The sequence below is a fragment of the Mobula birostris genome, chromosome 12 (assembly GCF_030028105.1).
Source record: "Mobula birostris isolate sMobBir1 chromosome 12, sMobBir1.hap1, whole genome shotgun sequence".
NCBI classification, from domain to species: Eukaryota; Metazoa; Chordata; class Chondrichthyes; order Myliobatiformes; family Myliobatidae; genus Mobula; species Mobula birostris.
This window is the reverse complement of record NC_092381.1, coordinates 110,028,879-110,056,851: the sequence shown is the minus strand read 5'-3', so window position 1 is coordinate 110,056,851 and position 27,973 is coordinate 110,028,879. Positions and strand designations below refer to the sequence as shown.

Genomic DNA, 27,973 nt, shown 5'->3' with positions numbered 1-27,973 from the left:
AGTTTTCCACTGGACAAAAATGTTATTTAAAGCTTGAAATTACGATTCACGTTAAGGTAATGATGAGTAATTCAATTGCTTATATATTTCCTAGTTCACATTCTCAATTTTACATTAAAACGATATAATCATATCTGATATCTGTGTATTGAGCCTGAATTTCATATTTTATTGCGCTGCTAAAGCAATTGTTTTAATTATGCTAATGTATGCACAGTTTCAGCCAATTATAATTCGCTAAATATATTAGCTACAGGGCGTCACTGAAAGTTTGCGCAATAAATCTAACGAAAAAGCCTGGATGCAGTATGGAAAGGGAATGATTTTACGGCGGGTTAAATTAACGCGAAATTTAATCGTATAGACAAAACTGCTCCAACTGTGCGGTTTGCGCATGCTTCAATGGGTGTCCCGGCGCTCCGACGGTAAAAGAGCGATAACTTGCAGTCTAAGATCCAAGATTGTTTCATGTCATTTCTGGTACAAAAGTAAAGTATAAAGCAGAACCAAATAATTGTTACTCCGGATCCGATGCAGCACAAGAAGAAACATAATAAGATAAAGAACACAATAATAATTAAAAAAGACAAAGTAGTTTATATACATAGATCGAATGGCTGTCCATTAAGTCACAATCAGAATCAGTTTCAATACCACCGACATTATGTCGTGAACTTTCTTGTCTTTACGGCAAAGTACAATACAATACCTACTAATTGAGCAAGGCACTTAACCACACATTGCTCTGCGACGACACTGATGCCAAGCTGTATGGGTCCTAATGTCCTTCCCTTGGACAACATTGGTGTCGTGGAGAGGGGAGACTTGCAGCATGGGCAACCGCCGGTCTTCCATACGACTTTGCCCAGGCCTGCAACCTGGAGACCTTCCAAGGTGCAAATCCATGGTCTCACGAGACTAACGGATGCTTATAAATGTTCCACTCTCAGAAAACAGAGGTGTTGGTGGGCTTTCCTGATCGTGTGGAATGTGTCCAGAGGTGTCAACAGCAACAGCTCCGCATCAGATGCCACATCTTTGGCTCTTCACTCAGCCCTGGAACATCTGTACTGCAAAGATGCATTCATCAGGATGCTCTTCATTGACAAAAGCAGAAACATCAAACCCTCAAAACTAATCAATACCTCTATTCTCTACTTCCTCACTCACAGACCCCTGTCTGTTCAGATTGGCAACATCTCCTCCATGATCTCCATCGGCACAAGGGTGCCACAAGCCCCCTGCTTTACTCACTTTACATTTATGACTGTGAGAAAAGTACAGCTTGAATGCCATATTCAAGTCATAGGCTGAGTCAAAGGTGGTGATGAATCAACAAATGAGAAGGAGATTGAAAATCTCCTGAATGGTGCCATAGCAACAACCTCTTACTCAATGACAGCAAGACCAAGGAGCTGATTCTAGACTTCAGAAGAAGGAAACCAGAGGTGTCTGAGCCAGTCCTCATCGGAGGATCAGAGGTAGAAAGGGTTAGCAACTTTAAATTCCTCCGTGTTTTTAACGGAAAGCCTCATCTGCTCCAAGGATGAGGCTTTCCGTTCCAGGACATCGCAAATGTCCTCTTTCTTTAAGGAGAGTGGTTTCCCTTCTACCGTCATCAATGATGCCCTCACCCGCATCTCCTCCATTTCTCGCACTTCGGCCCTCACCCCATCCTCCCGCAAACACCACAGGGACAGAGTTCCCCTTGTCCTCACCTACCACCCCACCCGCCTCCGGATCCAGCACATTATCCTCCGCAACTTCCGCCACCTTCAACAGGACCCCACCACTAAGCACATCTTTCCCTCTCCACCCCTCTCCGCTTTCCACAGGGATCGGTCCCTCCGCGACTCCTTTATCTGCACTTCCATCCCCACGGATCTCCCACCCGGCACTTATCCCTGTAAGCGTAAGTGCTACACCTCCTCTCTTGCAACGATTCAGGGCCCCAAACAGTCCTTCCAGATGAGGCAACACTTCACTTGTGAGTCTGTTGGGGTCATCTATTGCATCCGGTGCTCCCGGTGCGGCCTCCTCTACATCGGTGAAACCCGACGCAGATTGGGGGACCGCTTCGTCGAGCACCTCCGCTCCGTCTGCCACAACAGACAGGATCTCCCGGTAGCCACCCACTTCAACTCTGCTTCCTATTCCCATTCAGATATATCCATACATGGCCTCCTCTACTGCCATGATGAGGCTAAACTCAGGTTGGAGGAGCAACACCTCATATACCGTCTAGATAGCCTCCAGACCCTTGGAATGAACATAGAATTCTCCAACTTCTGGCAATTCCCTCCCCCTCCCTTCCTGTATCCCTATTTCACTCTGCCCCCTCCCCCAGCTGCCTACCACCTCCCTCATGGTTCCGCCTCCTTCTACTACCCATTATTTTCAGGGCTATGACCTCAATGCTTCCTCTCCCCCACCCCTTTGTCTTTCAAATTACTGGTCTTTCAACTGAAGCTGCAAGCATTCTTCAAATCCTTCCCCATCTTTCATTCTTCAGTCCTGACGAAGGGTTCCGGCCGGAAACGTCGACCCATCGTTTCTGACTGATGCTGCCCGACCTGCTGAGTTGATCCAGTGTACTGTGAGTGTTACTGAAAGTTTGGCCGATGCAGGAATGCGCATGCGCTTTAATTACCCTCGTCGGGTGCCGACGGCCGGTACTAGGCGTGTTTTTCAGTCACGGCCGGGGGGTGGGGGGGTAACGTCGGTATTGCGCATGCCTACTTGGTGCTTGGCCCTTTGACCCCGCTCCCTTTTTGACGGAGCCGCGTGTGAAGGCCTGTGTTCTCGGTAGTGGAACCTGGGTTTGGAGTCCTCCTCTCCCCCGGTGACAGAGCCATGAGTGCCATTGAGCAGATGCGGGCCAACGTGGGCAAGCTGCTAAAGGGCATCGACCGGTGAGTGCGGGAGCCGGGGCTATGGAGGGAGAGTGGAGGAGGGTCCGGGAGGGCCAGCAGGAAGGAGGGGTGGGGAAAACGCTGAGAGAGGGGTAGAGTAGTGGTGAGGGAACGGTGAGCTCAGTGGTTGCTGGAGAACCAGGAGAGCCCGGGGGACCGGATGGCGGGGGGGTAGTTGGACCAGGGTACCGAGATGGGGCGAGAGGGTAACAGATGCTGGAGGACCGGGGGACTAGCGTCTGAGACCAGGGAGGATGGGGTGTGTGTAGGGAAAGTATAAGGTGGAGGCCTGTCCAGGGCTGTAGCCTCGATGATTCAGTAGGTTGCAGCAGTGACGAGATTTTAGCCCCTGGGTCCACTTTAAAGATTCATGAGCCTTTAAAGTTGTGATAGTATTGAAGTTAGGGGGAGGAATGGGTGGGGGGAGGGGCTATCCAGGGCTGGAGTCTCGATGATTCGATAGGTGACAGCGTCACTAGATCCAAATTTCAAAGTAAATTTTATTATCGAAGTATGTATTTGTCACCGTATTCAACCCTGAGATTCATTTTCCTCCGGGCATACTCAGGATAGTAACTATAACGGGACTAATAAAAGATCAACCAGAATGCAGAAGACAACAAACTGTGCAAGTGCAAATATAAGTAAATAGCAATAAATAACGAGAACATGAGATAAAGAGTCCTTAAAGTGAGATCATTGGCTGTGGGAACATCTCATTGATGGGGCAAGTGAGTGTAATTATCCCCTTTTGTTCAAGCGCCTGATGTTGAGGGGTGGTAACTTCTTGAACCTGGTATTGTGAGTCCTGAGGCTCTTGTACCTTCTACCTGATGGCAGCAGTGAGAAGAGACCATGGCCTGGGTGGTGGGGATCTCTGATGATGGACAGTGCTGTCCTGCAACAGCATTTCATGTGGATGTGCTCATTGGTTGGTAGGGCTTCACCCGTGATGTACTGGGCCATATCATTACCTTTTGTAGGATTGTCATGATGCAGCCAGTCAGTACACTCTCCACTACACATCTGTAGGTGTGCTGGAATCTCAGTGAAGAAGCTGACGAGCCTTCCTTGTAATAAAACTGACATAAGTCAGTGCAGGAGCCATGTGCCTATTTTGTGTCTGTCTGTATTGTATTTTGCGGCGTGTTTATTATGGGTAATTTGTCCTGTGGGTTGGGGCGTGGTAGAAGCAAATGAGTATAGTTACATTAGTTTTGTTTAGTGAGGGGGGGCGAGCCATGGGAAATGATTTTTCTTTGTTGACCGCTAACTAGATCGCTATCATTGCTAATTATGCTTAGTTATATTGCCAGTTCGGCAAGATTGCTACATCACTAATTCAGTTATAGGGCATCATGGTAGTGTAGTGGCTAGCACAATGCTTTACAGTACGGGCGACTAGGATTCAAATCCCACTGCTGCCTTTAAGGAGTTTGTACTTTCTCCCCGTGACCATGTGGGATTCCAAAGACATACAGTCTGCTTGGTTAATTGGTCATTGTAAACTATCCCGTGATTAGGCTAGGATTAAATCAGGGGATTGCTGGGCGACATAGCTCAAATGACCAGAAGGGCCTATCTTAAATAAATGGGTTCATTAGTTTCTTTTAAATTGCTACAAGATTGCTCGTCTTTGCTGGTTTCATAATAAAGGATCAAATGTACTTTTTTGATTTGGAAATTCATTATTTGGAAGCGTGTCAACTACCTTGACTTAGTCTCTCAGTGGGTTTGGTTTGTTTTCAAGTAACCACTATAGTCTGGAGTTTGCCAACATATCTAAAGGAACCATTTGGGGTTTTGTGACACTCCAGCACATCCTAGATGCCCCCATTTTTTAATGTGATTCATATCCTCAAGCTTCACTAATTACTATGCTTAAATTTATTTGCTCAGGTTTATTGATTACGGTGTCTAATCCTTTGCCCTCTCCCACAGATATAACCCTGAGAACCTCTCAACTTTAGAAAGGTATGTGGAGACCCAGGCCAGGGAGAATGCCTATGATCTGGAAGCCAATCTGGCAGTACTCAAACTGTGAGTATAATTCTCTTCATAAGTGGTAGAGGAGTGACTTGAGACCAAGGCTATGGGCCTACTCCTGCTGCTCCGGGTTTGGATTGATGGACTTAATTTGGTTCTGAATGCTGTTGCTTGCTTTTATTGTTTGCATTTGTTTTTTTCTCCCCCTCCCCAGGAGGTTGGTCTTTTTTTTAAATTGGGTGCTTTTGCATATTGGGTGTTGGACTTTTTTTAAATTGGGTTCTTCGGGTTTCATGCTTTGTGGCTGCCTGTAAACAGATGAATCTCAAGGTTGTATAATTTATATATTGATAATTGCTCTGATCTAAAGTATCATAGCTCCTTTTTTTTCAAGAGGCTCGCAGCTGAATATATTTCAGATCCTTTTGGGTTCAATCTCCAAATTTCTGGAGTCTGTAGTATCTTGCTTTCATATTTTTTTAATGTATTGATACAGCACGAATTAGGCCTTTCCACCCTTTTGATACATGCTGCCCCTGCAACCCCTGACAAACCTGGCTACCCCTAACCCAATCACAGGACAAGCTACAATGGCCTTTTAACCGACCTGGTACGTCTTTGGATCGTGGGTGGATACCGAAGCATCCGGAGGAAACCTACACATTCCGGGGAGGGTGTGCAGACTCCTTGCAGAGCAGCGCTCAGAATGGAGCTCCGGAGTGCCCTGAGCTGCAATAGTGTCACGTTACAGCGCTGCCTAAAAAATAAATCGTCGCCCCAGGTGGAACAGTTGTCATTGCCAAACCTGAATGTTTTGTCCCTGTATTTATTTTCCCGAATAACACTGATCTATTGAAACATTTTAATTCTGATTCCTATTCCTATTTGGATATTTTGGTCCATGGCCGCCTCTTGTGCCAAGATGAGGCCACCCTCAGGGTGGAGGAGCAACACCTTATATTTCTGTCTGAGTAGCCTCCAACCTGATGGCATGAATATAGATTTCTCCTTTCATTAAACAAATTCCCCCCGCTTCCCCTATTCCCCACTCTGTCCTTTCACTTCGTCTCACCTACCTATTACTTCCCCCTGGGTCCCTTCCTCCTTCCCCTTCCCCTATGATCCACTTTCCTCTCCTACCAGGTTCCTTCTTCTCCAGCCTGTGACCTTTCCTACCATGTGATGTCTGCCGTAGACCTATTGTGGCAGTAGGCAAATTGTAGTGGGTCCAGGTCCTTTGTGTTGCCTCTAGCCGCTCCTGGAATTGTTTCTTGGCTCTTGAAATAGCCCCTGCAAGTTGTAGCTGGTTTTCTTACATAGACCTGGATCGCCAGATGATAATGCGCAGACTACAAACCTCCTGGTTCATTCATGGCTTTTGGTTTGGGAACGTACATCAAGTTTTCATAAGCACACACTCATCCACACAGGTTTTAATGAAGGCTGCAACAACTGCAGCATACTCATCCAGAATCAAAGATGATTCCCTGAACACAGTTCAGTCCACTGATCCAGAGCAGTCCTATAAGCGCTCTCGTGCCTCCTTGGTTCTAACTACTGGGGCTACAGTCTTCATTCTACCTATACTCAGAGAGTAAAAGTGCAGCCAGTTGATAAGATTTTCCGAAGTGTGGGATGGCACAGTAGGCATTCTTGAACCAAGTGTGACTGTGGTCCAGTGTGTTATTCCCTCTTGTATTACAGATGATTTGTTGATGATTATTTAGTGACTTACCAAGCTGGCCTGGTTAAAATCCCCCAAATTGATGGAGAGGCGTCAGGATGTGCTGTTTCATGCCTGTTGATTACGTTGCTCAGTTTGTCTGGAGCCTGTTTGACATTGGCCGGAGATGGGATGATCCATGAAATCTCCTGTTGGCAAGTAGAATGGCCAAAACTTAATTGTGAGGTATTCCAGGTCTGGTGGGCAATATTGGGATGTCACCGACATATTAGTACACCAAAAGTTGATCATGGGGCACAAACCTCCATTTCGACCGACTTATCTTGATAGTATATTGTTAATCTGTCTATTCAAATCGCATCTGATATGGAAGGGGTTAACGAAGATTCTGTAAAACAAAAGACGCACATGTTCCTGACATCCCTCTGAGGTAGCACCCTAGCTCTGAGATCGTCATTTTTATTATTTTTTTTTAATTTTATTTTTATTTGGATAAGGAATTCACAAGTATCATGTACTTTTTTCACATGTATAACCTTTTCCATTTTTTTATATGTATAAAACTATAATTATTTATACATTCTTAAGTACACATTGAGATGATATAAAAAGAAATTAGACACTTAAATAGATAATTATGTACAGTAGAAATTCTAATCTATTAGGCTAAGAAATGGTATTAATTGTTAAGAAAAGTAGTAATAATAGTGGATTAGTAATAGTTTCCATACATCTCTTCTGAATCAATGGTAACAACCATTGTAGGTGTTTATATCCTAACTTGTTCATGCTTGCTCCTGCCCCCAGACATAATTATCCGATCCCTATGTACTTATTTACTTAATTTTATCATTTTTTTATCCCTTACCCAAATCTTTTCCTTTACTTGTATTAATTCTCTATTTTCCAAACAAAAAAAAGACAAAAACAGTAAACATTTAGACTAGGGGTACTTACATTAGCAATATTACTGTGTTGATGAGAAGAGCAGTATAAATCATTAGGAGATTCATCTAAAGTCTGCTCACATTGGGGTTATATATTCAATCCATTTATTCCAGGTTTGATAAAATTTTTCTTTTTGAATTCTCAGGGAGTAAGTCAACTTTTCCATTTAAAATATTTCCAAGATAATTTCATGCCAATCTTCTAATGTAGACGGTATTGGATTTAGCCACTTTCTAGTGATTGATTTCTTACTTGCCGCTAAAAGGGCCTGCAGCAGCTTTATATCTTCCTTCTGTTCAAGAAACAATACATGCCCCAAATAGAGCGTCTCAAAGTTCAGAGGTATCTGGGTCCTAAGTACCTTAACTAATGTTCTATGAATACCTTCCCAATATAGACTTAATTTAGGACAATCCCAGAAAATATGGAAATGATTTGCCTCCTTGGAGCCGCACCTTCTCCAACACGTCATGTTTGTATCTTTATATTTTTCCTGATATGGGGTCTTGAAGTATCTTATAATATTTTTCCAACAATGTTCTCTCCAAGTCAAAGAATTAGTCGAGGACCACTGAAAACTGCATATTTTCCCCCAAGCCTCCTCTGAAAGTACCAACCCCGCTTCTTTCTCCCACTTCTCTTTAACATACAATGTGTTTTCATTTTTAGCATGGGAGAGTGCATTATATAATCGAGAAACTGATTTACTAGGTATTGAACTGCAAGCCGAATTAAGAATCTTGAAAAATTCTAATTCTACTGTTGATAGGTCCGTATATCTACAACTCTGGTTAACATAATTTCATACTTGAAGGTACCTAAAAAAGTCATTGTGTTCTAGGCCATGTTTGTCCTGCAGGATTTGGAAACTTTGTAATATTCTTTTATGTATAAATGAGAGGTAGGTTGTAAGACCTTTCTTTATCCATAATTCAAATCTTTTATCTCCTCTGTTGGGAAGGAATTCGGTATCATATGCACACCACCTGAAGAGTTTTAGCATGTTATTATTTCCACATGAATTAACCACCTTCTGCCATATTTTTAATGTAAGATTTATCCAACTGTTTTTAAATTTTTCCAATTGGGCCATCAATCCTGTGTCAGCTATTGAGGCCTGTAGAGGAAAACTGTCAACCAATCCAAATTCTATTTCCTTCCATCAAGCCTTATATTCCCTATTACACCAATATAACAGAGGGGTTATCTGTGAGGCATAAAAATAATTTCTCAGGCAAGGAAGAACCATACCTCCTCCTTCCTTCCCTAACTGTAAGGTGTTATATCGAATTCTAGGTTTCTTTCCTTGCCAAATGAAGTGGGAAATCCATTTGTCCCATTCCCTGAATTGATTATCATCCACCTCCACAGGTAAAGTACGGAAAAGATACAGTAAGCGAGGAAGAATATTCATTTTTATAGTATTTATCCTTGAATTTAAACTTAAAAAGGGGTAAGATTCCATCTATGCATATCTGCTTTTATCTCTGAGATTAATGGCCCATAATTTACCTGTGACAGCGTTGAAAGATCCTTCGGAAGGGTTATTCCTAAATATTTCAATGATTTAGCTTCCCACTTAAGATCATATGTATCCTGCAATTTTTTGGATGGTGTATAATTTAGGGACATAACCTGCGTTTTCTTTACATTTATTTTATAACCTGATATTTTTCCAAAGTCATCCAACAGTGTAAACAATCCTATAAATGATTTTTCTGGTTCACTCAGATAGACTAAAACATCATCTGCGAATAACGCCACTTTCTGTTCAATCCCTGCCACCTTGATACCTCTTACGATTTCGCTCTGTCTTATTAGTTGGGTAAGCGGTTCAATATATAGCGCGAAAAGGAGAGGAGAAATTGGGCATCCCTGTCTAGTGCCTCTCTCTAAAATAAAGGAGTCTAACGTCGGTGGTGGGGAAACTGCTGGAGTCAGTTATCAAAGATGTGATAACAGCACATTTGGAAAGCGGTGAAATCATCGGACAAAGTCAGCATGGATTTGTGAAAGGAAAATCATGTCTGACGAAACTCATAGAATTTTTTGAGGATGTAACTAGTAGAGTGGATAGGGGAGAACCAGTGGATGTGGTATATTTGGATTTTCAAAAGGCTTTTGACAAGGTCCCGCACAGGAGATTAGTGTGCAAACTTAAAGCACACAGTATTGGGGGTAAGGTATTGGTGTGGATGGAGAATTGGTTAGCAGACAGGAAGCAAAGAGTGAGAATAAACGGGACCTTTTCAGAATGGCAGGCGGTGACTAGTGAGGTACCGCAAGGCTCAGTGCTGGGACCCCAGTAGTTTACAATATATATTAATGACTTGGATGAGGGAATTAAATGCAGCATCTCCAAGTTTGCGGATGACACGAAGCTGGGTGGCACTGTTAGCTGTGAGGAGGATGCTAAGAGGATGCAGGGTGACTTGGATAGGTTGGGTGAGTGGGCAAATTCATGGCAGATGCAATTTAATGTGGATAAATGTGAAGTTATCCACTTTGGTGGCAAAAATAGGAAAACAGATTATTATCTGAATGGTGGCCGATTAGGAAAAGGGGAGGTGCAACGAGACCTGGGTGTCATTATACACCAGTCATTGAAAGTGGGCATGCAGGTACAGCAGGCGGTGAAAAAGGCGAATGGTATGCTGGCATTTATAGCGAGAGGATTTGAGTACAGGAGCAGGGAGGTACTACTGCAGTTGTACAAGGCCTTGGTGAGACCACACCTGGAGTATTGTGTGCAGTTTTGGTCCCCTAATCTGAGGAAAGACATCCTTGCCATAGAGGGAGTACAAAGAAGGTTCACCAGATTGATTCCTGGGATGGCAGGACTTTCATATGAAGAAAGACTGGATGAACTGGGCTTGTACTCGTTGGAATTTAGAAGATTGAGGGGGGATCTGATTGAAACGTATAAGATCCTAAAGGGATTGGACAGGCTAGATGCAGGAAGATTGTTCCCGATGTTGGGGAAGTCCAGAACAAGGGGTCACAGTTTGAGGATAAAGGGGAAGCCTTTTAGGACTGAGATTAGGAAAAACTTCTTCACACAGAGAGTGGTGAATCTGTGGAATTCTCTGCCACAGGAAACAGTTGAGGCCAGTTCATTGGCTATATTTAAGAGGGAGTTAGATATGGCCCTTGTGGCTATGGGGATCAGGGGGTATGGAGGGAAGGCTGGGGTGGGGTTCTGAGTTGGATGATCAGCCATGATCATAATAAATGGCGGTGCAGGCTCGAAGGGCTGAATGGCCTACTCCTGCACCTATTTTCTATGTTTCTATGTTTCTATGAGTCAGAGAGGTCCCCATTTATCTTAATTCGAGCTGTAGGGCTGTCATATAGAGTCTGAATTACTTTAATAAACTTTTCTTGAAAGCCGAATCTTCCTAACACTCTGTATTGGAATGCCCAACTAACCGAATCAAAAGCTTTCTCAACGTCTAATCCTACTACCATAGTCTCTGTCTCGTTCTTATTACCCTGTTCTAATATGTGTAGAGTTCTCCTTATGTTGTCCTGTGTTTGTCTTTGTTGAATAAATCCAGTCTGGTCTAAGTGGATTAGGTCAGGTAAGAGCTTTTCCAATCTGCGCGCTAATATAGATGTAAATAGTTTGTAATCTAAATTAAGAACACTAATTGGCTGATAATTGCCACATTCTATTTTATCTTTACCCTCTTTAGGAATAACTGAAATAATCGCTTCTCTCCAGGAAGGTGGAGTTTCTCTTCTCTGCAAGATCCAATTAAAGGTGTTAAGTAGTAATGGGGATAACTGTGACTTCAGGGATTTGTACCACTCTGAGGTAAACCCATCTGAACCCGGGGACTTTCCAGCCTTTAACCTAGAGATGGCCACATTCAGTTCTTTGGCAGTTACTGGTTCTAATAGACTTTCATTTTGTAAATCTATAAGTTTAGGTAGATCTAAAGAATTCAATAAACTGTCTATATAGGGCTCATTGGAGGCCCGGGGTTGGGAGTACCGCTCTCGATAATATGTTTCAAAACTCTCTTGAATTTTCCCTATTGTACTCTCCACAAGCTTTGTCTTTGGATTCTTTATTTTATGAATTGTATTGTCTGCTTGTTGTTTTCGTAATTTATATGCTAGTAATCTAGCTGATTTACCTCCTACTTCATAATTCTTTTGTCTCAGGTAAAGAAAATTTCTTTGAGTTTCCAAGGTATAAATATCGTCAATTTCACTTTACAATTTCTTAATTTCCTGTTGTCATTTTTATTATAAACGCACCAGAGACTATACATTTGCCAGCAAGATAGTCGGTATTGGGAGTCGAAAACCTTTTTTTTTTAAATGCACCATCAGGCCAGCACGTTGATCCCTCTTTTGCTGGCAGCTTCTTAACTGTTTACTCCTTTCTGCTCTATATAGTATTCTTTTGGATATTTAGAAACTTTTCATTACTTTTGAAGGCATTTTTGCTTTACAGCACTTTGACATGTGCCTAAGACTTTTGTACAGACAGGCTGGCTTATATACATCAATTTGATTGTATATCCATAAAGATACATGAGGCACAGGAATGTCTGTACATAAGGACATGATAAAGCAGTGGTTCAAAGGTTTAAAGATTCATTTATTATCAACGTATACAACTCTGAAATTCTTCTTCTACAGATAGCCATGAAACCAAGAAAGAAAAGAACAGGAGCACAATCATCAACCCCAAAATCCCCCTCCCCTACACACAAAAAACAAGAAAGATCAGGTGGAAAACACAGAATACAGACTATACAACTGAAGAAAAGTCTATAGTCGAAGTCCATATCTAAAATGCAGAAAATTTGGGTAACATTCTGCAGGCACAGCGGCAGGCCCTTCCCAGCAGAGCGATCCCACCAGCAATCAGAAGGCAGGCAGCCAGTGCTTGCCTTCACCATTCTGCTCGATGTTTCAATTTCCCTCAGTGAATCGGGGTGTGGAGGGGTGGGTGAATGGAGGTGTTGATCAGCTTTACTACTTGGGGAAAGTAATGGTTTTTGAATTTGGTGGTCCTGGCGTGGATGCTACATAGCCTCCTCCCTGATGGAAGTGGGACAAACAGTCCATGAGCAGGGTGGGTGGAATCCTTCATGATATTACTGGCCCTTTTCCAGCACCTTCCCGAATGTATGTCCTTGACGGTGGGTAGGCTGGTGCCGGTGAATGCTTCAGTTCGTAAGTCTCCCAATTAGACTCAGTTCTTTGGGCATTTTAGACTCAGTTCTTTGGGCATTTTATACTACAGAGTATTTGTGGTGTAAAATATTCTCACTCTCCCTCTGTCAGTTCCTTTAAATTTGTCTCGTCTGGTTATTGACTCACCTGTGAGTGAAAATTCACATCTTGTGTATTTCACATTCAAGTCCAGTTTATTGTCATTCAGCCTTTGCCGGTACGCTTGTATACCGTCAAAGGAAACGGCGTTCCTCCAGACCAAGGTGCAACATACTTCTTGCAAGGTTGAAGTTTGAAAACGGCTGATTTGATTCTGTAATTTGCTGCCAAAGCCCCTGTATTTGCTGACCACAGGCTTGTTAATGCTTGATGGTCTCCTTTGCTCTGAAATAAACTCCATACCGATAACCCTGTGAAGTATCTTAAACCCCCGCCATTCTGGGGTCTTGATCACCGCTAACATGATTGCTGCTCTATTAGTAGTGTTGGATGGCAGGAAGAAGATAACGCCCCTTCCAAAGGAGGCGTAAGGTGCTCCTTCCTTCCTCTAGCCTTGGGCAAGGTGTACCACCTACTTAGCCCCCCCCCCCAAAAAAAAAAGCAGGGTTACGTGAAGCCATGGGAGCAGCTGGTGGATGGTCATATGAGCAGCCAGTGTATATCACAAGTCCTGGTTATGTGATCACTGATGCCAGGTAGACGATCTCTGAAAAATATTGATAACGGCTGGGATTATGGTAGTGTGATGGTTAGCACAATGCTTTACAGTACTGGTAATCAGGATTCAATTCCCACCACTGCCTGTAAGGAATTTGTGCATCCTCCCCGTGACCACAGGCATATCCTTCCACGTTCCAAAGGCGTACTGATAGTTAGGTTAATTGATCTTTGTAAATTGTCCTGTGATAAGGCTAGATTAAATAGGGGAATTGCAGGGCAGCATGGCTGGAAGGGCCTATTCAGTGCTGCATCTCAATAAATTTTTTAAAAAATTAATGTTCAATGTAAATTTATTATTCAGTGGCCACTTTATTGGTACACCTGCTTGTTAATGCAAGTATCTAATCAGCTAACCATGTGGCAGCAATTGTGTGGTTCAGTTGTTCCGGTCAGACATCACAGTGGGAAAGAAATGTGATGTGAGTGATTGACTGTGGAGTGGTTGTTGGTGCCAGGCGGAGTGGTTTGAGAATCTTAGAAACTACTGATATCCTGGGATTTTCTCTTGAGTTCACAGAGAACTGTGCATGAAACAAAATAAGCACCCAGTTCTAAAACACCTTAGTAATTAGAGGTCAGAGGAGAATGGGCAGACTGGTTCAAGCTGAGAGGAAGGTGACAGTAACTCAAATAGCCACGTGTGACAACAGCGGTGTGCAGAAGAGGTGCACAGCATGCTGATCCTTGAAGTGGATGGGCTACAGCAGCAGATAACCACAAGCATACACTATCTTGAGATTCATTTTCTTGCAGGCACTTAGAGTAGAACAAATGGGTAATAGGAGGTGGGTATTATGTAATGTTTACATCATTATGAAAGGTGAACAGGAGACGGGAGCATCTTCGGCAGGGGATGAGCCGTGACGGGAGCGTCTTCAAACGTAAAGGAAAAGATGGCCACTGCAGTGATCCGTTTGTTTTCTGTTCTTTGCAGGTACCAGTTCAATCCCGCATTTTTCCAGACTACCGTGACTGCACAAATCTTGCTAAAGGCCCTGACTAACCTGCCGCACACAGACTTCACGCTCTGTAAGTGTATGATCGACCAGGCCCATGTATCTTTACCCAAAAGGCTGCTGATTGTGGGGTCACCCAATACTGTGCTTCGCAGGGTTTTCATGTTGGGTTGGGGAGGGGGTGAGGGGAACTGGAATGCAATAATCCAATTTTCAGGTATTATTTCTGTGCCATTGGGTCATAAAATCATAGAAAAATACAACACAGAAGCAGACCTGTCATCCGTGCCGAGCCATTTAAACTGCCTGCTCCTATTGGCCTACACTGGGACCATAGCCAGGCTTGCCCCTGCTATCCTTGTACCTATCCAAACGTCTCCTAAACGTTGAAATCAAGCTCTCATCCACCACTTGCACCAGCAGCTTGATGCACATTCTCATGACCTACTGAATAAAGAAGTTTCCCTTCATGTTACCCTTAAATCTTTCACCTTTCACCCTTAAGCCATGATCTTTGGTTGTAGTCCCACCTAACCTCAGTGGAAAAAGCCTGCTTACATTTATCCTCTATACCCCTCTTAATTTTGTATACCTCTTTCAAATCTCCCCTCAATCTTCTACATTCCAAAGAAAAAAAGCACCAAGATTAAACCATCACGAAAGCATAGAGCTGCTTCCCTCCCCTTGATTGCAATTGGCAAACTCCTCTGATCTGGCCAGACATTTAGGTGCCGGGCGGCACCTAATTAATTGGCTCGTTTATTTCGGCTTTTTTCTTAAAGATGCGCTGGGTGCGTCCCGGCTCCCGCTGCATTCTTCCGGGCCCGGTGTCGGTCTGTGGCCCGGTGGTTGGGGACCACTGGTTTAGAAGATGCATGTCAGAATGAGAATCAGAATAGGGTTTAATATCACCAGCATTTGTCATGAAATCTGTTGTCTTTTCAGCAGCAGTACAATGCAATACGTCATAAATATAGGAAAAAACTGAATTGTGGCATATGTGTGTATATATTGTGTGTGTGTTTATGCACGTGTTTGTGTGTATATGTATGTAGATATATTAGTTGAAGTAATGCAGAAACAGAAATAAAAGTAGTGAGGTGGTATTCATGGGTTCAATGTCTTTTCAGAAATTGGATAGCAGAGCGGTAGAAGCTGTTCCTGAATTGTTGAGTGTGTGCTTTCAGGCTCCTGTACCTCCTTCCCGACAGTAGCAATGAGAAGAGGGCATGTCCTGGATGGTGCAGTCCTTTAATGATGGATGTCACCTTCCTGGGCACTGCTCCTTGAAGATGTCTTGGATTCTATGGCAGCTAGTACCCATGATGGAGCTGACTAATTTTACAACTTACTACAATCCTGTATGGTTGCCCCCCCTCCCCCCACCCCGCCAATACCAGGTGATGCAGCCAGTCAGAATGCTCTCCATGGTACATCTGTAAAAGTTTGTGTTTTACATGACAAACCAAATATCCTTAAACTCATGATGAAATATAGCCACTTTCTTGCCACCTTTACAGCTGCATTGGTATGTTGGAATCAGGTGTGAAAAGGGAAAGCAACACGTTTGGCTTTTGGTTTCAATTGTGTCCTTGGTTTGCACAGAAAATCAACCTGGTCCCACTTCCAAAGACCTGCGGGTTAGGGTTAGTAAGTTATGGGCATGCTCTGTTGGCGCTGGAAGCGTGGTGATTCCTGCAGGCTGCTCAGCACAATCCTCACTGATTTGATGCAAGTGACACATTTCACTGTATGTTTTGATGTACAGTACTGAGTAAAGTCTTGGGTGCATATACCCGGTGTGTCTAAGACTTTTGCACAGTACTGTATTTGTCAGAAGCGGAAAGTGTGAGCAATTTCAAGTTCCAAGAGTCAGTATCTCTGAGAAGCTAGCCTGACCCAACATATCGATGCAGCTACAAAGAAAGCAGTAGCTATATTTCTTGGGAGTTCAAAAAAGATTTGGTATGTCACTAAAGGCACTTGCACATTTCTGCAGATGTACTGTGGAGAGCATTCTCACTGGCTGCGTCACCATCTAGTATTTGTGAGGGGGGGGTGCATTACACAGGATTGGAAAAAAGCTGCAGAGAGTTGTAAACTTAGTCCCCTCCAGCATGGGCACTAGTCTCCATAGTATCCAGGATACCTTCAAGGAGTGATGCCTCAAAAACGCAACATCCCATCATTATTAAGGACCCCCATCACCCAGAACATGCCCTCTTCTCATTGCTACCATCAGGGAGGAGGTACAGGAGCCCGAAGGTACACAGTCAATAATTCAGGAACAGCTTCTAACCCTCTATAATTCAGTTTTTCTTTCTCTATTGTTATGTATTGCAATTTACTGCTGATGCAGTACAAATTTCACGATGTATGCTGGTGATATTACACCTGATTCTGATTCTGACGGAGTGGAGCGAGATGTGGGAATGGTGAGGGTGGAGCATCATGGGAGGGTGTGGAAAAGGTGCAGACGCACCCAGCCCTGAGACACCAGGAAAGGTCATTTAATTCCAAACTATTGGTTTTTTAATCATTACAGAATGTCTGTCTGGTGTTTCCCACTCCCTCCCCTCTCCCTTCCCCTTTTCACAACCATAATTCTCCTCTTCCCACTCTCAGTTCACAATAGAGGCCCATATCAGAAACAGGTTTATCATCACTCACATGTCATAAAATTTGTTGGTATATTTTTGCAGCAGAATACAGTGCAATACATAAATGAAAAAGCCTTGGGCCCCCTAGCTATATCTATATATATATTTACCTGAGACTTTTGCACAGTACTGTACATGTGACAAATAAAACTAATCTCTTTACTTGAGGTATAGTGGACAGCTGTTAGATTAGAATACCAGTAATGAGGAGTGTCAAACAGGTGGGGATATGAATTCAAAATCTACCGTGACAGCAAGGGGAAATTAGATGAGTTTAACAAAATGTGTATTTAAAACATAATTAGTGGCTGAGGCCAACATGTTGAGAGCCCATCAATGTCACTAATGTCCATGAGGATCTGCTCTCTCTGCCTGGTCTGGCTTGTCACTGACACCAAAATTGTAGTGGACATTAAGGAAGGCCATCATGGCTTGCAGTGGGATCTGGACCAGATGGGAAAATGGGTTGAGAAATGGCAGGTGGAATCTAATACAGACAAGTGCGACGTGTTGCATTTCTGTAGGACCAACCAGAGTAGGTCTTGCGTAGTGAGTGGTAGGGCACTGAGGAGTGCAGGCCCATAATTCATTGAAAGTGGCGCCACAGGTAGATAGGGTCATAAAGAAGGCTATTGGTGCATTTGTCTTCATAAATCAAAGTGCTGAGTATAGGACTTGGGATGTTATGTTGGTGTTGTATAAGACAACGATGAAGCCTAATTTGGAGCATTGTGTGCAGTTTTGGCCACCTACTTGCAGGGAAGGTGTAAATAAGGTTGAAGAAGTACAGAGAAATTTTACCAGGATGATGCTGATTCTAGAGAACCTGAGCTATAGGTAAAGGCTGGATAAGATAGGAATGTATTCTTTAGAACGTAGAAAATTGAGAGGAGATTTGATAGAGGTATACAAATTAAGAGTGGTATAGATAGGGTAAATGCAAGCAGGCTTTTTCCACTGAGGTTAGGTGGGACTACAACCAGAGGTCATGGGTTAAGGGTGAAAAGTTTTAAGTGAACCATGAGAGGAAACTTCACTCAGGATGGTGAGAATGTGGAATGAGGTCCCATCAAAAGTGGTGCTTGTGAGCTCGATTTCAACATTTCAGAGAAGTATGGATAGGCATATGGATGGTAGGGGTATGATGGAGGGCTATGGTCCCGGTGCAGATCAACCGGAGTAGTCAGTTTAAATAGTTCAGTACAGATTAGTAGGGCCAAATGGCCTGTTGCTGTGCAATACTTTTCTATGACTGATTAACATCCAGTTGGGTTTGTGTCAAATTCAGAAACTATCCTGAGCAGAGGAGAGTGCTAGGAGAAATACTGGGGTATTCTGGGATGCGAAGCCGTTTTCTGAAAATTAAAAATCGTTAAGTGCAGCGACATCCTGTTAAAACTGAGTAGTTAGTCTGCCATAGTTAAGCTTGCCGGATAGTTACTTACAACAAGCACGGGCTGTGTAAACGACGTTTCCTTCACCCCTTGCTGCTGGGCAGAGCCCTGCTGAGAGTTTTAAGATGAGCCTTCCTTAACCAAGCGTACACAGCAGGAGGAGCGGCCGATCCAACAAATCCTAAATCTGGGTGACCTCTTAGAGACCTGTCATTTCCAGGAATTCTGGGTGAGTAAAATGCCTTTCTTCTTTGTTCATGTTAGAGATTCTCCGGTAAATGTACCTTGTTAGTGTGTGAAACCTGAGCCGTCCTTGTGGGTAGTGGCATTGCAATGCTTTGTTGTGTTCATTTTTAATGGATGTGCACATTATACAGTCGGCTTTCTGTCCACAGGCCCCCAGCAATCTTTCAGAATCGGGTTTAATATCACCAGCATATGTCGTGAAATTTGTTAACTTTACGGCAGCAGTACAATGCAGTACATGATAAATATAGAGAAAAAGATCTGACTTACAGTAAGTGTGTATAAAATAGTTCAAATAAGCAGTGGGAAAAAAAAGTAGTTAGTCTGCCATAGTTAAACTTGCCGGATAGTTACATGGATCCAATGGCCATCTAGGAATCGGATGGCAGAGGGGAAGAAGCTGTTCCTGAATCGTTGAGTGTGTGCCTTCCGACTTCTGTACCTCCTTCCCAATAGTAGCAGTGAGAGGAAGGCATGACCTGGGTGATGGGGGTCTTTAATGATGGATGCGCCTTTTTGAGGCATCGCTCCTTGAAGATGTCCTGGATTCTGCGGATGCTAGTGCCCGTGATGGAGCTGACTGAGTTCACAACTTACTTCAACCTTGTGCACTTGCTTGCCCCCAATCCCCATACCAGATGGGGATATAACCAGTCAGAACACTCTCTACAGTGCATTTGTAGAGGTTTTTGAGTAATCTTTCCATTACATCTTTGAGCTGTGGGTCCCTACATATAGGAGGGGGCTCATAGAATGTAGTCACCTGTCAGTCAGCATCTGTGGAGATTGAAGTAGTGCTAATGCTTTAAATTAATGATTCTTCAGAACGGGAACAGTGGAGAGAACAAAGATTTTGAGTTGCAGGGAGGATGGAGGCTATTGTGAATACAGGACATTAGAGTATGACATACAAAACGTTGGAGGAACTCAGCAGGTCATAGTCATACTTTATTGATCCCGGGGGAAATTGGTTTTTGTAGTTGCACCATAAATAGTAAATAGTAATAGAACCATAAATAGTTAAATAGTAATATGTAAATTATGCCAGTAAATTATGAAAGAAGTCCAGGACTAGCCTATCGGCTCAGGGTGTCTGACCCTCCAAGGGAGGAGTTGTAAAGTTTGATGGCCACAGGCAGGAATGACTTCCTATGACGTTCTGTGCTGCATCTCGGAGGAATGAGTCTCTGGCTGAATGTACTCCTGTGCCCACCCAGTACATTATGTAGTGGATGGGAGACATTGGCCAAGATGGCATGCAACTTAGACAGCATCCTCTTTTCAGACACCACCGTGAGAGAGTCCAGTTCCATCCCCACAACATCACTGGCCTTACAAATGAGTTTGTTGATTCTGTTGGTGTCTGCTACCCTCAGCCTGCTGCCCCAGCACACACCAGCAAACATGATAGCTCTGGCCACCACAGACTCGTAGAACATCCTCAGCATCGTCTGGCAGATGTTAAAGGACCTCAGTCTCCTCAGGAAATAGAGATGGCTCTGACCCTTCTTGTAGACAGCCTCAGTGTTCTTTGACCAGTCCAGTTTGTTGTCAATTCGTATACCCAGGTATTTGTAATCCTTCACCATTTCCACCCCCTGGTTGGAAACGGGTTACCGGTACCTTGGCTCTCCTCAGGTCTACCACCAGCTCCTTATTCTTTTTCACACTAAGCTGCAGATAATTCTGCTCATACCAAGTGGCAAAGTTTCCTACCGTAAGCCCTGTACTCAACCTCCTCTTCCTTGCTGATGCATCCGACTATGGCAGAGTCATCCGAAAACTTCAGAAGATGACAAGACTCTGTGCAGTAGGAAGGGAATACAAGCTAGAAGGACCCACCACCACTTGTAAGGAATTTGTATGTTCTCCTAGGGTTAGGGTTAGGACTTTCTCCAGTTGCTTCGGTTTTGTCCCACAGTCCTGGTACTGGTTTAGTAGGCTAATTGGTCATTGTAAATTGTGCCACGATTAGGCTAGCTTTAAATTGGGGGATTGCTGGGCGGCACGGCTGGAAGGGCCCACTCCACGCCAGATCTCAATAATAAATAATCTAAGAATGAATGAATAAATAAGGTGCTAGGCCACGTGACGGGGAAGGTGGGAGATGATGGCTGGAAAAGGTGTAAAGGGCTGAAGAAGAAGGAATGTGATAGGAGACGAGAATAGACCTTGAGAAAAAGGGAAGGAGGAGCACTGGGGGAGATGATCAGGCATGTGAGGAGAAGAGGTAAGAGGGGAGCCAGAGTGGGGAATAGAAGAAGGGGGGAGGGGGAAATTGTGAAGTTAGAGAAACCAATGTTCATTCCATCAGGTTAGAAGCTATCCAGATGGAGTATAAGGTGTTGCTCCTCCAACCTGTGAGTGGCCTCATTGTGGCAGTAGAGGAGGCCGTGGAGCAGCGTGTCAGACTGGGAGTGGGGAGTGGAATTAAAATAGTTGTCCACTGGGAAATCCTACTTGCTGTGGACAGAGCAAAGGCACTTGACGAAGCAGTCTCCCAATCTGCGTTGGGTATGTATGGACATGAGAATCAGGAGCAGACAACCTGGCCCCTCAAGTCTGCCCTACTATTCAGCATGAACAAGACAACTGTGTGGCAGAATCTCAAAACAAAATGCTGGAGGAACTCAGCAGTTCAGGCAGCGTCTTTGGAGAGGAATGAACAGTTGACATTTTGGGCCAAAACTCTTCATCAGGACCAAGAAGGTTATAGCCCGAAACAATTGACTGTTTTGGATACTGCCTGACCAGCTGAATTCCTCCAGTATTTTGTTGCTCTGGATTTCCAGTATCTACAGAATATCTTGTTTCAAATTTCACATCGGTGATGAAGTCTGTGATAGGTGAAGCCAAGTGAGGGAGAAGGTAGGTGGGTGATGAAAGCCTCAACCTATCACTTTCCACCTTGTACTCCTTCGCCTCCTCCCACCTTATTTCTGTTTTTTTCTCTTTCCAGTCGTGATGTAGGGTTTCAGACCAAAATGTTGACTGTCTATTCACCTCCATAGATGCTGCCTGAACTGCTGAGTTTTTCCAGCATTGTGTGTACAGAACCTCTTGTCAGATTCTCATAGTCCCCAATTCCCCAATCTTTCAAATAATTAGCTGCTTCCATTTTAAGTTCTTTGAGCAAACTTGGAGCAATGAATTCCAGAGATTCACTATCCTTGGATGAAGTCTCTTCAGAGCTCTGTTTAAAGTGACTAGTACCTTGTCTTTAAACCATGTCCCCTTGTTCAATGTTTTCCCATTAGTGTAAGCATCTAAACATCTATCTGAGGTGTCTCCTTATATCTTGTGTGTTTCCATACCATCTCTTCTCATTCCTCTAACTCCAAACAATGTAGTCCCAACCTGTTTAACCTCTCTTGAGAGGACAATCTTCTCACCCCAGGAATTACCTGGTGAAACACACACAAAATGCTAATGGAAGTCAGACAGCATCTATGGAGGGGAATAAACGGTGGACATTTTGGGCCAAGAGTCTTCCAAAAGATCAGTGTTTATTCCCACCCATAGGTTCTGCCTGATTTGCTGAGTTTAACATAGAATACTACAGCACATGATGAGGTTGTTACAGCTGGGGTGGCCATGGGCATGAGCCCCCACTACCTATTAAATGCTCCCAATGGCATGTATCTCAAATAGCCTCTGGCAACCAAGACCAGCTTGTGGCCTTTGCACCTGGCTTAGCGACTAGGCTCTGCAGAACTATTTCTATTGACAGGAGAAGGGGCGAAGGCGGGTTACTGCACCTTAAGACTATTCGCATCAGACAGATGAGGCTCCTCTGCCATGATTGACAGCTTATCTAGGAGAAGGAAAACTCTTGATCTCAAATTTCCACTGCCATGGGGAAGGCTCAGGGGTAAACACTGAGGAAAAATCCAAAGCTGGAGTCCCTAAGGCAATCGTACATTGAGTTCAATGTTGACTGGTGACTCCTGTGATGTTCCTGGTGCCAAACTGTATTGATTGCTGCCGTTCCTTTGGGTTCATCAGATGCATGGAGGGGGGGAGCTTGCTACATAGACAACAGCTTGCTCTCCATATCATACTTCCCAGGCTTGTCTGACAGCTAGGACACAACATCCATGGTTGACCCTGACGGCTGGAGGTCTCACTCATTAACGCATCTCTAGAAGTTGGTCAAAGTTTTAAGTGTCAGCAGTGTCACAGAAGTTGCTATTCCACATTGAACTCAACTTAGAGCTGCCTTAGGGACTTCAGCTCCAGATTTTTCCTCAGAGTTTACTGCTGGAGCCTTCCCCGTTAGTTGGTATAGCCACAAGGCAACAAAGGTTTCAGAAAAGAGATTTCCTTCTAGATGAGCTGCAAATCACAACTGGGATGCAACGTCCATGGTTGTCCCTGACCAATAGAGGGCCTCATTTACCATAGCACTGTACAGGCCTTCAGCCCATGTTATTGTGCCAACCTTATAACCTTCTCTTTCATTCAAACCCTTCCCTCTTAGATAGCCTTCCATTTTTTTCCCTTAAAATGATGTGCCTTCCAGCATTTTGTGTGTATTGCTCAAGATTTCCAGCATCTGCAGGATCTCTTACATTTATGATTATCCTGGTGAATCCATTTTGGAATGCCTCCAGTGCTGTTATATCCTTTCCTCGGGTACGTCCTCACCAACACCCTGTACAATCTGAACAAAACATCCCTTTTTCTAAACTACAAAACCCTTTGCAATAAAGGCCAGCATGTCATTGTTACAAGAATCACCGCTTGTAATAATGATCAGGAAGGCACAGAGAGAATCTGTACTTAGCGACATGTACCTTTATTGTCTCATAGAAGAACTTGTGAACTTGCAGAACTAAATACCTGTGTGCACACTTACTAAGTTTTCATGACCTTCCATGAATAATCAAACAATAAAATAGTAATACCAGTTAAAATAAGTCTTCGCTGCTGGCCGCATGTTCCTCAAAGTTCCATTTCAAATCTTCACGTCTGTGAGGCACCTCACATCCACGATGGTGAATCTCCTACCAGTCATTGGTGCCAGCACACTTGAAGTGTTTGCTTTCAAACTCATTGCTTACCAATTCAAATATTGCATTTCAGTGTCTTTGGCTACAGCATGAGTCTGACCCTTAACATCTTATTGGCTCTTCTCCAATGCAGCATCCATTTATTGCCCTCTTTCCGCAACTGACAATAGGTAATCTATGGCTCTTTGTTCTCAATCAGCAACCAGTCTGAATCACACAGGGCAAGTACAGACCCCAGCAGTCACAAACTTGCATGTTATATACAACTAAAGAACACCTCACAAATAACTTCTTATTTAGAAATGATCCCTAGTTCAGCAGGTTACCCGGAGCCTCATTGTGTTGACTTTAGAACGTGAATCCAGCCAAACAAAGTGGAGAACACAGAGTCTCTTCATAAAATGGCCACCTCCATCTCCTTCCTCATGGCAAGAACAAAGTCTGTTTACTTCCACTGTCATCAGTTCATTCCAATTCAGTGATGTGTAGACTAGTTCTTTCTGGCCAAGATCATTTACCTTCTTGCCAACTTCTGGCCGTTACCAGCTAACTCTTTGTGTCTGATTCAGAATCTGTTTTATTACACTGGACAACAATTTTTTTTTTGAGTGTAGCCTCAGATTTTTTTGGTTTATGATAGACCACTTGAAGCTGAACACAGATATAAATTCAGACTATTTGAATCACCTAGGAATTTGGAGAAATGAAATTAACTTTTATTGAATACATTACATTTAATTGCATAACAGTGCTGACGCTTTGCAATAGCTTGTCTCTGAGCTAAAAATGTTTTGTTGATGATTTCCATTTGTACTCAGTGTCTCAGGCTTCTCGCTAAGTGTCCAACAATAATCAGGCAGCATTGATGGATTCCAGTTGCTCTGATACTGTTTCTCCATGACCACAATGTCTTGGTGAAACCTTTCACCATGCTTGTCACTGACAGTGCCAAGATTTGCAGGGAAGGAGTCTAAATGGGAATGCAGAAAATGAATCTTTAGTGACATGTTGCATTTCTTGGTTGCATGTAATTTGGTGCTCTGTAGTTGCCAAGAAAATTTTCAACAACATCCTTGAATGCTTTTCATGCAATTTACTCCGGTCCCACCAGAAGTTCTTCAAATTCCCTGTCATTGATGACCTGTTTGATTTGTTGACCAAGAAAAATGTTTTCCTTAATCCTGGCATAAGTTATTTTGGGGAAACATCTGCCTCAAATATTGAAATCCTTCATGGAAATTTATAGTTTTTCTAAAACCTGACCTGCTATGCAGTGTCTGTACTGCTTAAGCATACCTAGACAAGATAGAAAATTTTTCAGCTTACTTTGTGGGCAACATTTTAATTGACTTGAATTATGAATCGAAATAACAAATGTGGCTAATTTTTTAAAAATGGTGTGTGACAGGGAAATTTCATGGTGATTTTCAAGATACACCCAAAAGCAAAATTTTTGTTTATCTAGTGCTACCACTGATGCACGTTTTGCAGCAGTCTATTGTAATACATTAAATATACCATAAATTAAAATAATAAACATAAAAATGTAAATAATTGGTGCAAAAAGAGTGTTCATAGGTTCATTACTTACAGCCCATTACACCCCTGGGGCAGCAATGAAGGTCCCCCATCTGTCTATCCATACCGTCACACAAAGATGTAGAAGGATTCTTCATTGATGTTTCCATAACAATGTTTTTATGACTGGTCAGGGCTGTTAGCCCTGGGCTGAACCTGGAGGACTGGTGGACCACTCTTAGTCTGGCCTCTACCCTTTGACCTGTTTGGCATGGGTGACCCTACCAAGAGCCAAAACACAAAGCCCTGACTCCAGCCAATGTAGCTCTCCAGGTCATTAAAGCACACAAGCCTCCAAACCCTATGACAACGTTGTGGTTCTCTTGGAGAATAATTTTGTATACCTCCTATCAAAACTCCTCTCAATCTTCTACATTGCATGGAATATACATTCTTTCCTTATAACTTTAGTCCTCCAGGCTTGGCAACATTCTTGTACAACTTCAACGTAACATGTACTGGAGGCATGGGTTCATTGTCTGTTCAGAAATCTGATGGCAGAGGGGAATAATCTGTTCATAGAACGTGTTTTCCAGACTCCTATACCACCTCCTTGATGGTAGTAATGAGAAGGGGGCAGTTCTGGATAGTGAAGGTCCTTAATGATGTTTGCTCCCCTTTTTGGTGCCTCACTTCTTGAAGATGTCCTCGATGGTGGGGCGGCTAGTGCCCATGATGGAGCTGGCTGAGTTTACAACCCCTGTGCACAAGAGCACCTCAATCTCTCTGTACTGTTTGCAGTCTCTATCCACTTAGATCATTTGCCTTTGCTTCCTCTTACCAGAATGCATGTCATTAGTTCCCCACATTTAGCTCCGCTTGCCAGGTTTTCGCCCACTCACTCGGTCTATCTATATCCTGCTGCAGATTTGCAATATCCTCATTAGAGCTTCTGTCTACATCTGTGCCAGAGTGAACACCACAGTTGTCCAAGTGACACAGTGCATTTAATTAAAAGACGAACTAGGGCAGCTAAAGGCGGAGGTGGGGGCGGGGGTGGAATCGATGTTTGGGCAGTGTGATGCAGAACACAGGAGTTGCTGTCAACTTGAAACTAAAGAGAAAGCTGGAAATACAGTATCTGTCAGTCTGCTCTATAGCACAGAAATGGCACTTCGGCCCATCTAGTCCATGTCAAACTGTTATTCTGCCTAGTCCAGGGGCTCCTGACCTGAGGTACATGATTCAATGGTTCATTTAATATCAGAGAAAGTATACAGTATACAACCTGAAATTCTTGCTCTTTGCAGAAATCCATGAAATATTAAAAAAGGACAAAGATTAAATGACAGAAAAAAACATAACCCCAATGCCCCCTACCCCTCTCTCACACACAAGCATCAGCAAGCAGCATCAACCCTCTCTTCCCCCCGCCCCACACACACCCCACTTAGTCTGGAATAAAGCATCAGCATTCTCACTACCCACCCTGCAAGCTACAGCAAAGCCTACCAAAGAGAGACCATGGTCTACAGTACATTAAAAAAAATTAACTTCATTCCAACATTTTTGACATGCCTCTGTCTCACACAAAGGGAGGGACAGATATCACTCCTTCCACGTTGAGAGGGGAGGCAGTCGCTGTTTCAATGTTACAGTCACATCTGAAGTGTTGCTTTTATTTCGAGTTCCCCTATCCGCAAATCCACAGCAATGTCATTCACCCCTGAGAGAGGGAGGGGGAGAGGGATAGATATCACCAAGTGCAGAGCCTTCTGACTGCTGCTGTCACTGTCTTCAGTCTTCCAACTCCTGCTACACTTCAGTTTGCGACGGAACCACCTCCCCAATGGTAATTAGAAGAGGGCATGTGCTGCATGTTGAGGGTCATTAATAATGTACGTAGTCTTTTTGAGGTGTCACCTCCTGAAGATGACCCTTGTTCAATGATATTGGTCTATGGCACAAGGAAGGTTGGGAACCCCTGGCCAAGTCGTATCAATCCACACCTAGACCATAGCCCCCTGTTCCCCTCCTGCCCATGCACGTATCCAAAATACTCTTGAATATTGAAATAAGCCCGCATCCACCACTTCCGCTGGCTGCTCGTTGCATACTCATCACTCTCCGAGTGAAGTTCCCATTAAGTATTTCATCCGCAGCCTCTGACCTCTAGTTCTAGTCTCTTCCAAGCTCAATGGAAAAAGCCTGCTTGTGTTTTCCCTATCTATCGATCATTCATTATGGGTGGTGGGGTGGAGATGCATCCTGCCAAAGGAGGTGTAAGGTGCTTCTTCATTCCCCTAGCCTGCAGGTTACACTTGGGTCGGGCGTAGCACCTGCTTAGCTGCACCTTGCCCCGTCCGGCCGGAATCAGGGTCATGTGAAGCCATAGTCGTACGAGCAGCTGGTGCATATCACAAGTCCCTGGTTGTATGACCACTGACTCCAGGCAGACACTAGCAGGAAGGACAGCAGAGCAGCAATGGCTGGAGTTTCTGTGAAAAATGAGGGAACTGCAAGACACATATGTTTCAAATAGAAGAAATTTTCGAATGGAAGAAGGACACTACAGTGGCTGACAAGTAAAGTCAGAGCCAAAGTAAAAGCAAAAGAGAGGGCATACAAGGAAGTCAAAGCTAGTGGGAAGATAGAGGATTGGGAAGCTTTTAAAAACTTGCAGGAGGAAACTAAGAAGTTCATTAGGAAGTAAAAGATGAATTATGAAAGGAAGCTGGTGACTA

General features: G+C 43.6%; 1 protein-coding gene across 1 annotated transcript in view; it reads left to right on the top strand.

Moving 5' to 3' along the window:
• Positions 1-2,744: 2,744 nt before the first annotated feature.
• Positions 2,745-27,973, top strand: part of eif3k (eukaryotic translation initiation factor 3, subunit K) — a 45,676-nt gene continuing 20,447 nt past the window's right edge. The window contains exons 1-4 of the mRNA XM_072274460.1: positions 2,745-2,912; positions 4,854-4,952; positions 14,378-14,498; positions 18,608-18,682. Of these exons, the coding sequence (XP_072130561.1) occupies positions 2,854-2,912; positions 4,854-4,952; positions 14,378-14,498; positions 18,608-18,682 (354 nt within the window). The 5' untranslated portion in view covers positions 2,745-2,853. The remainder of the gene's footprint in view (positions 2,913-4,853; positions 4,953-14,377; positions 14,499-18,607; positions 18,683-27,973) is intronic.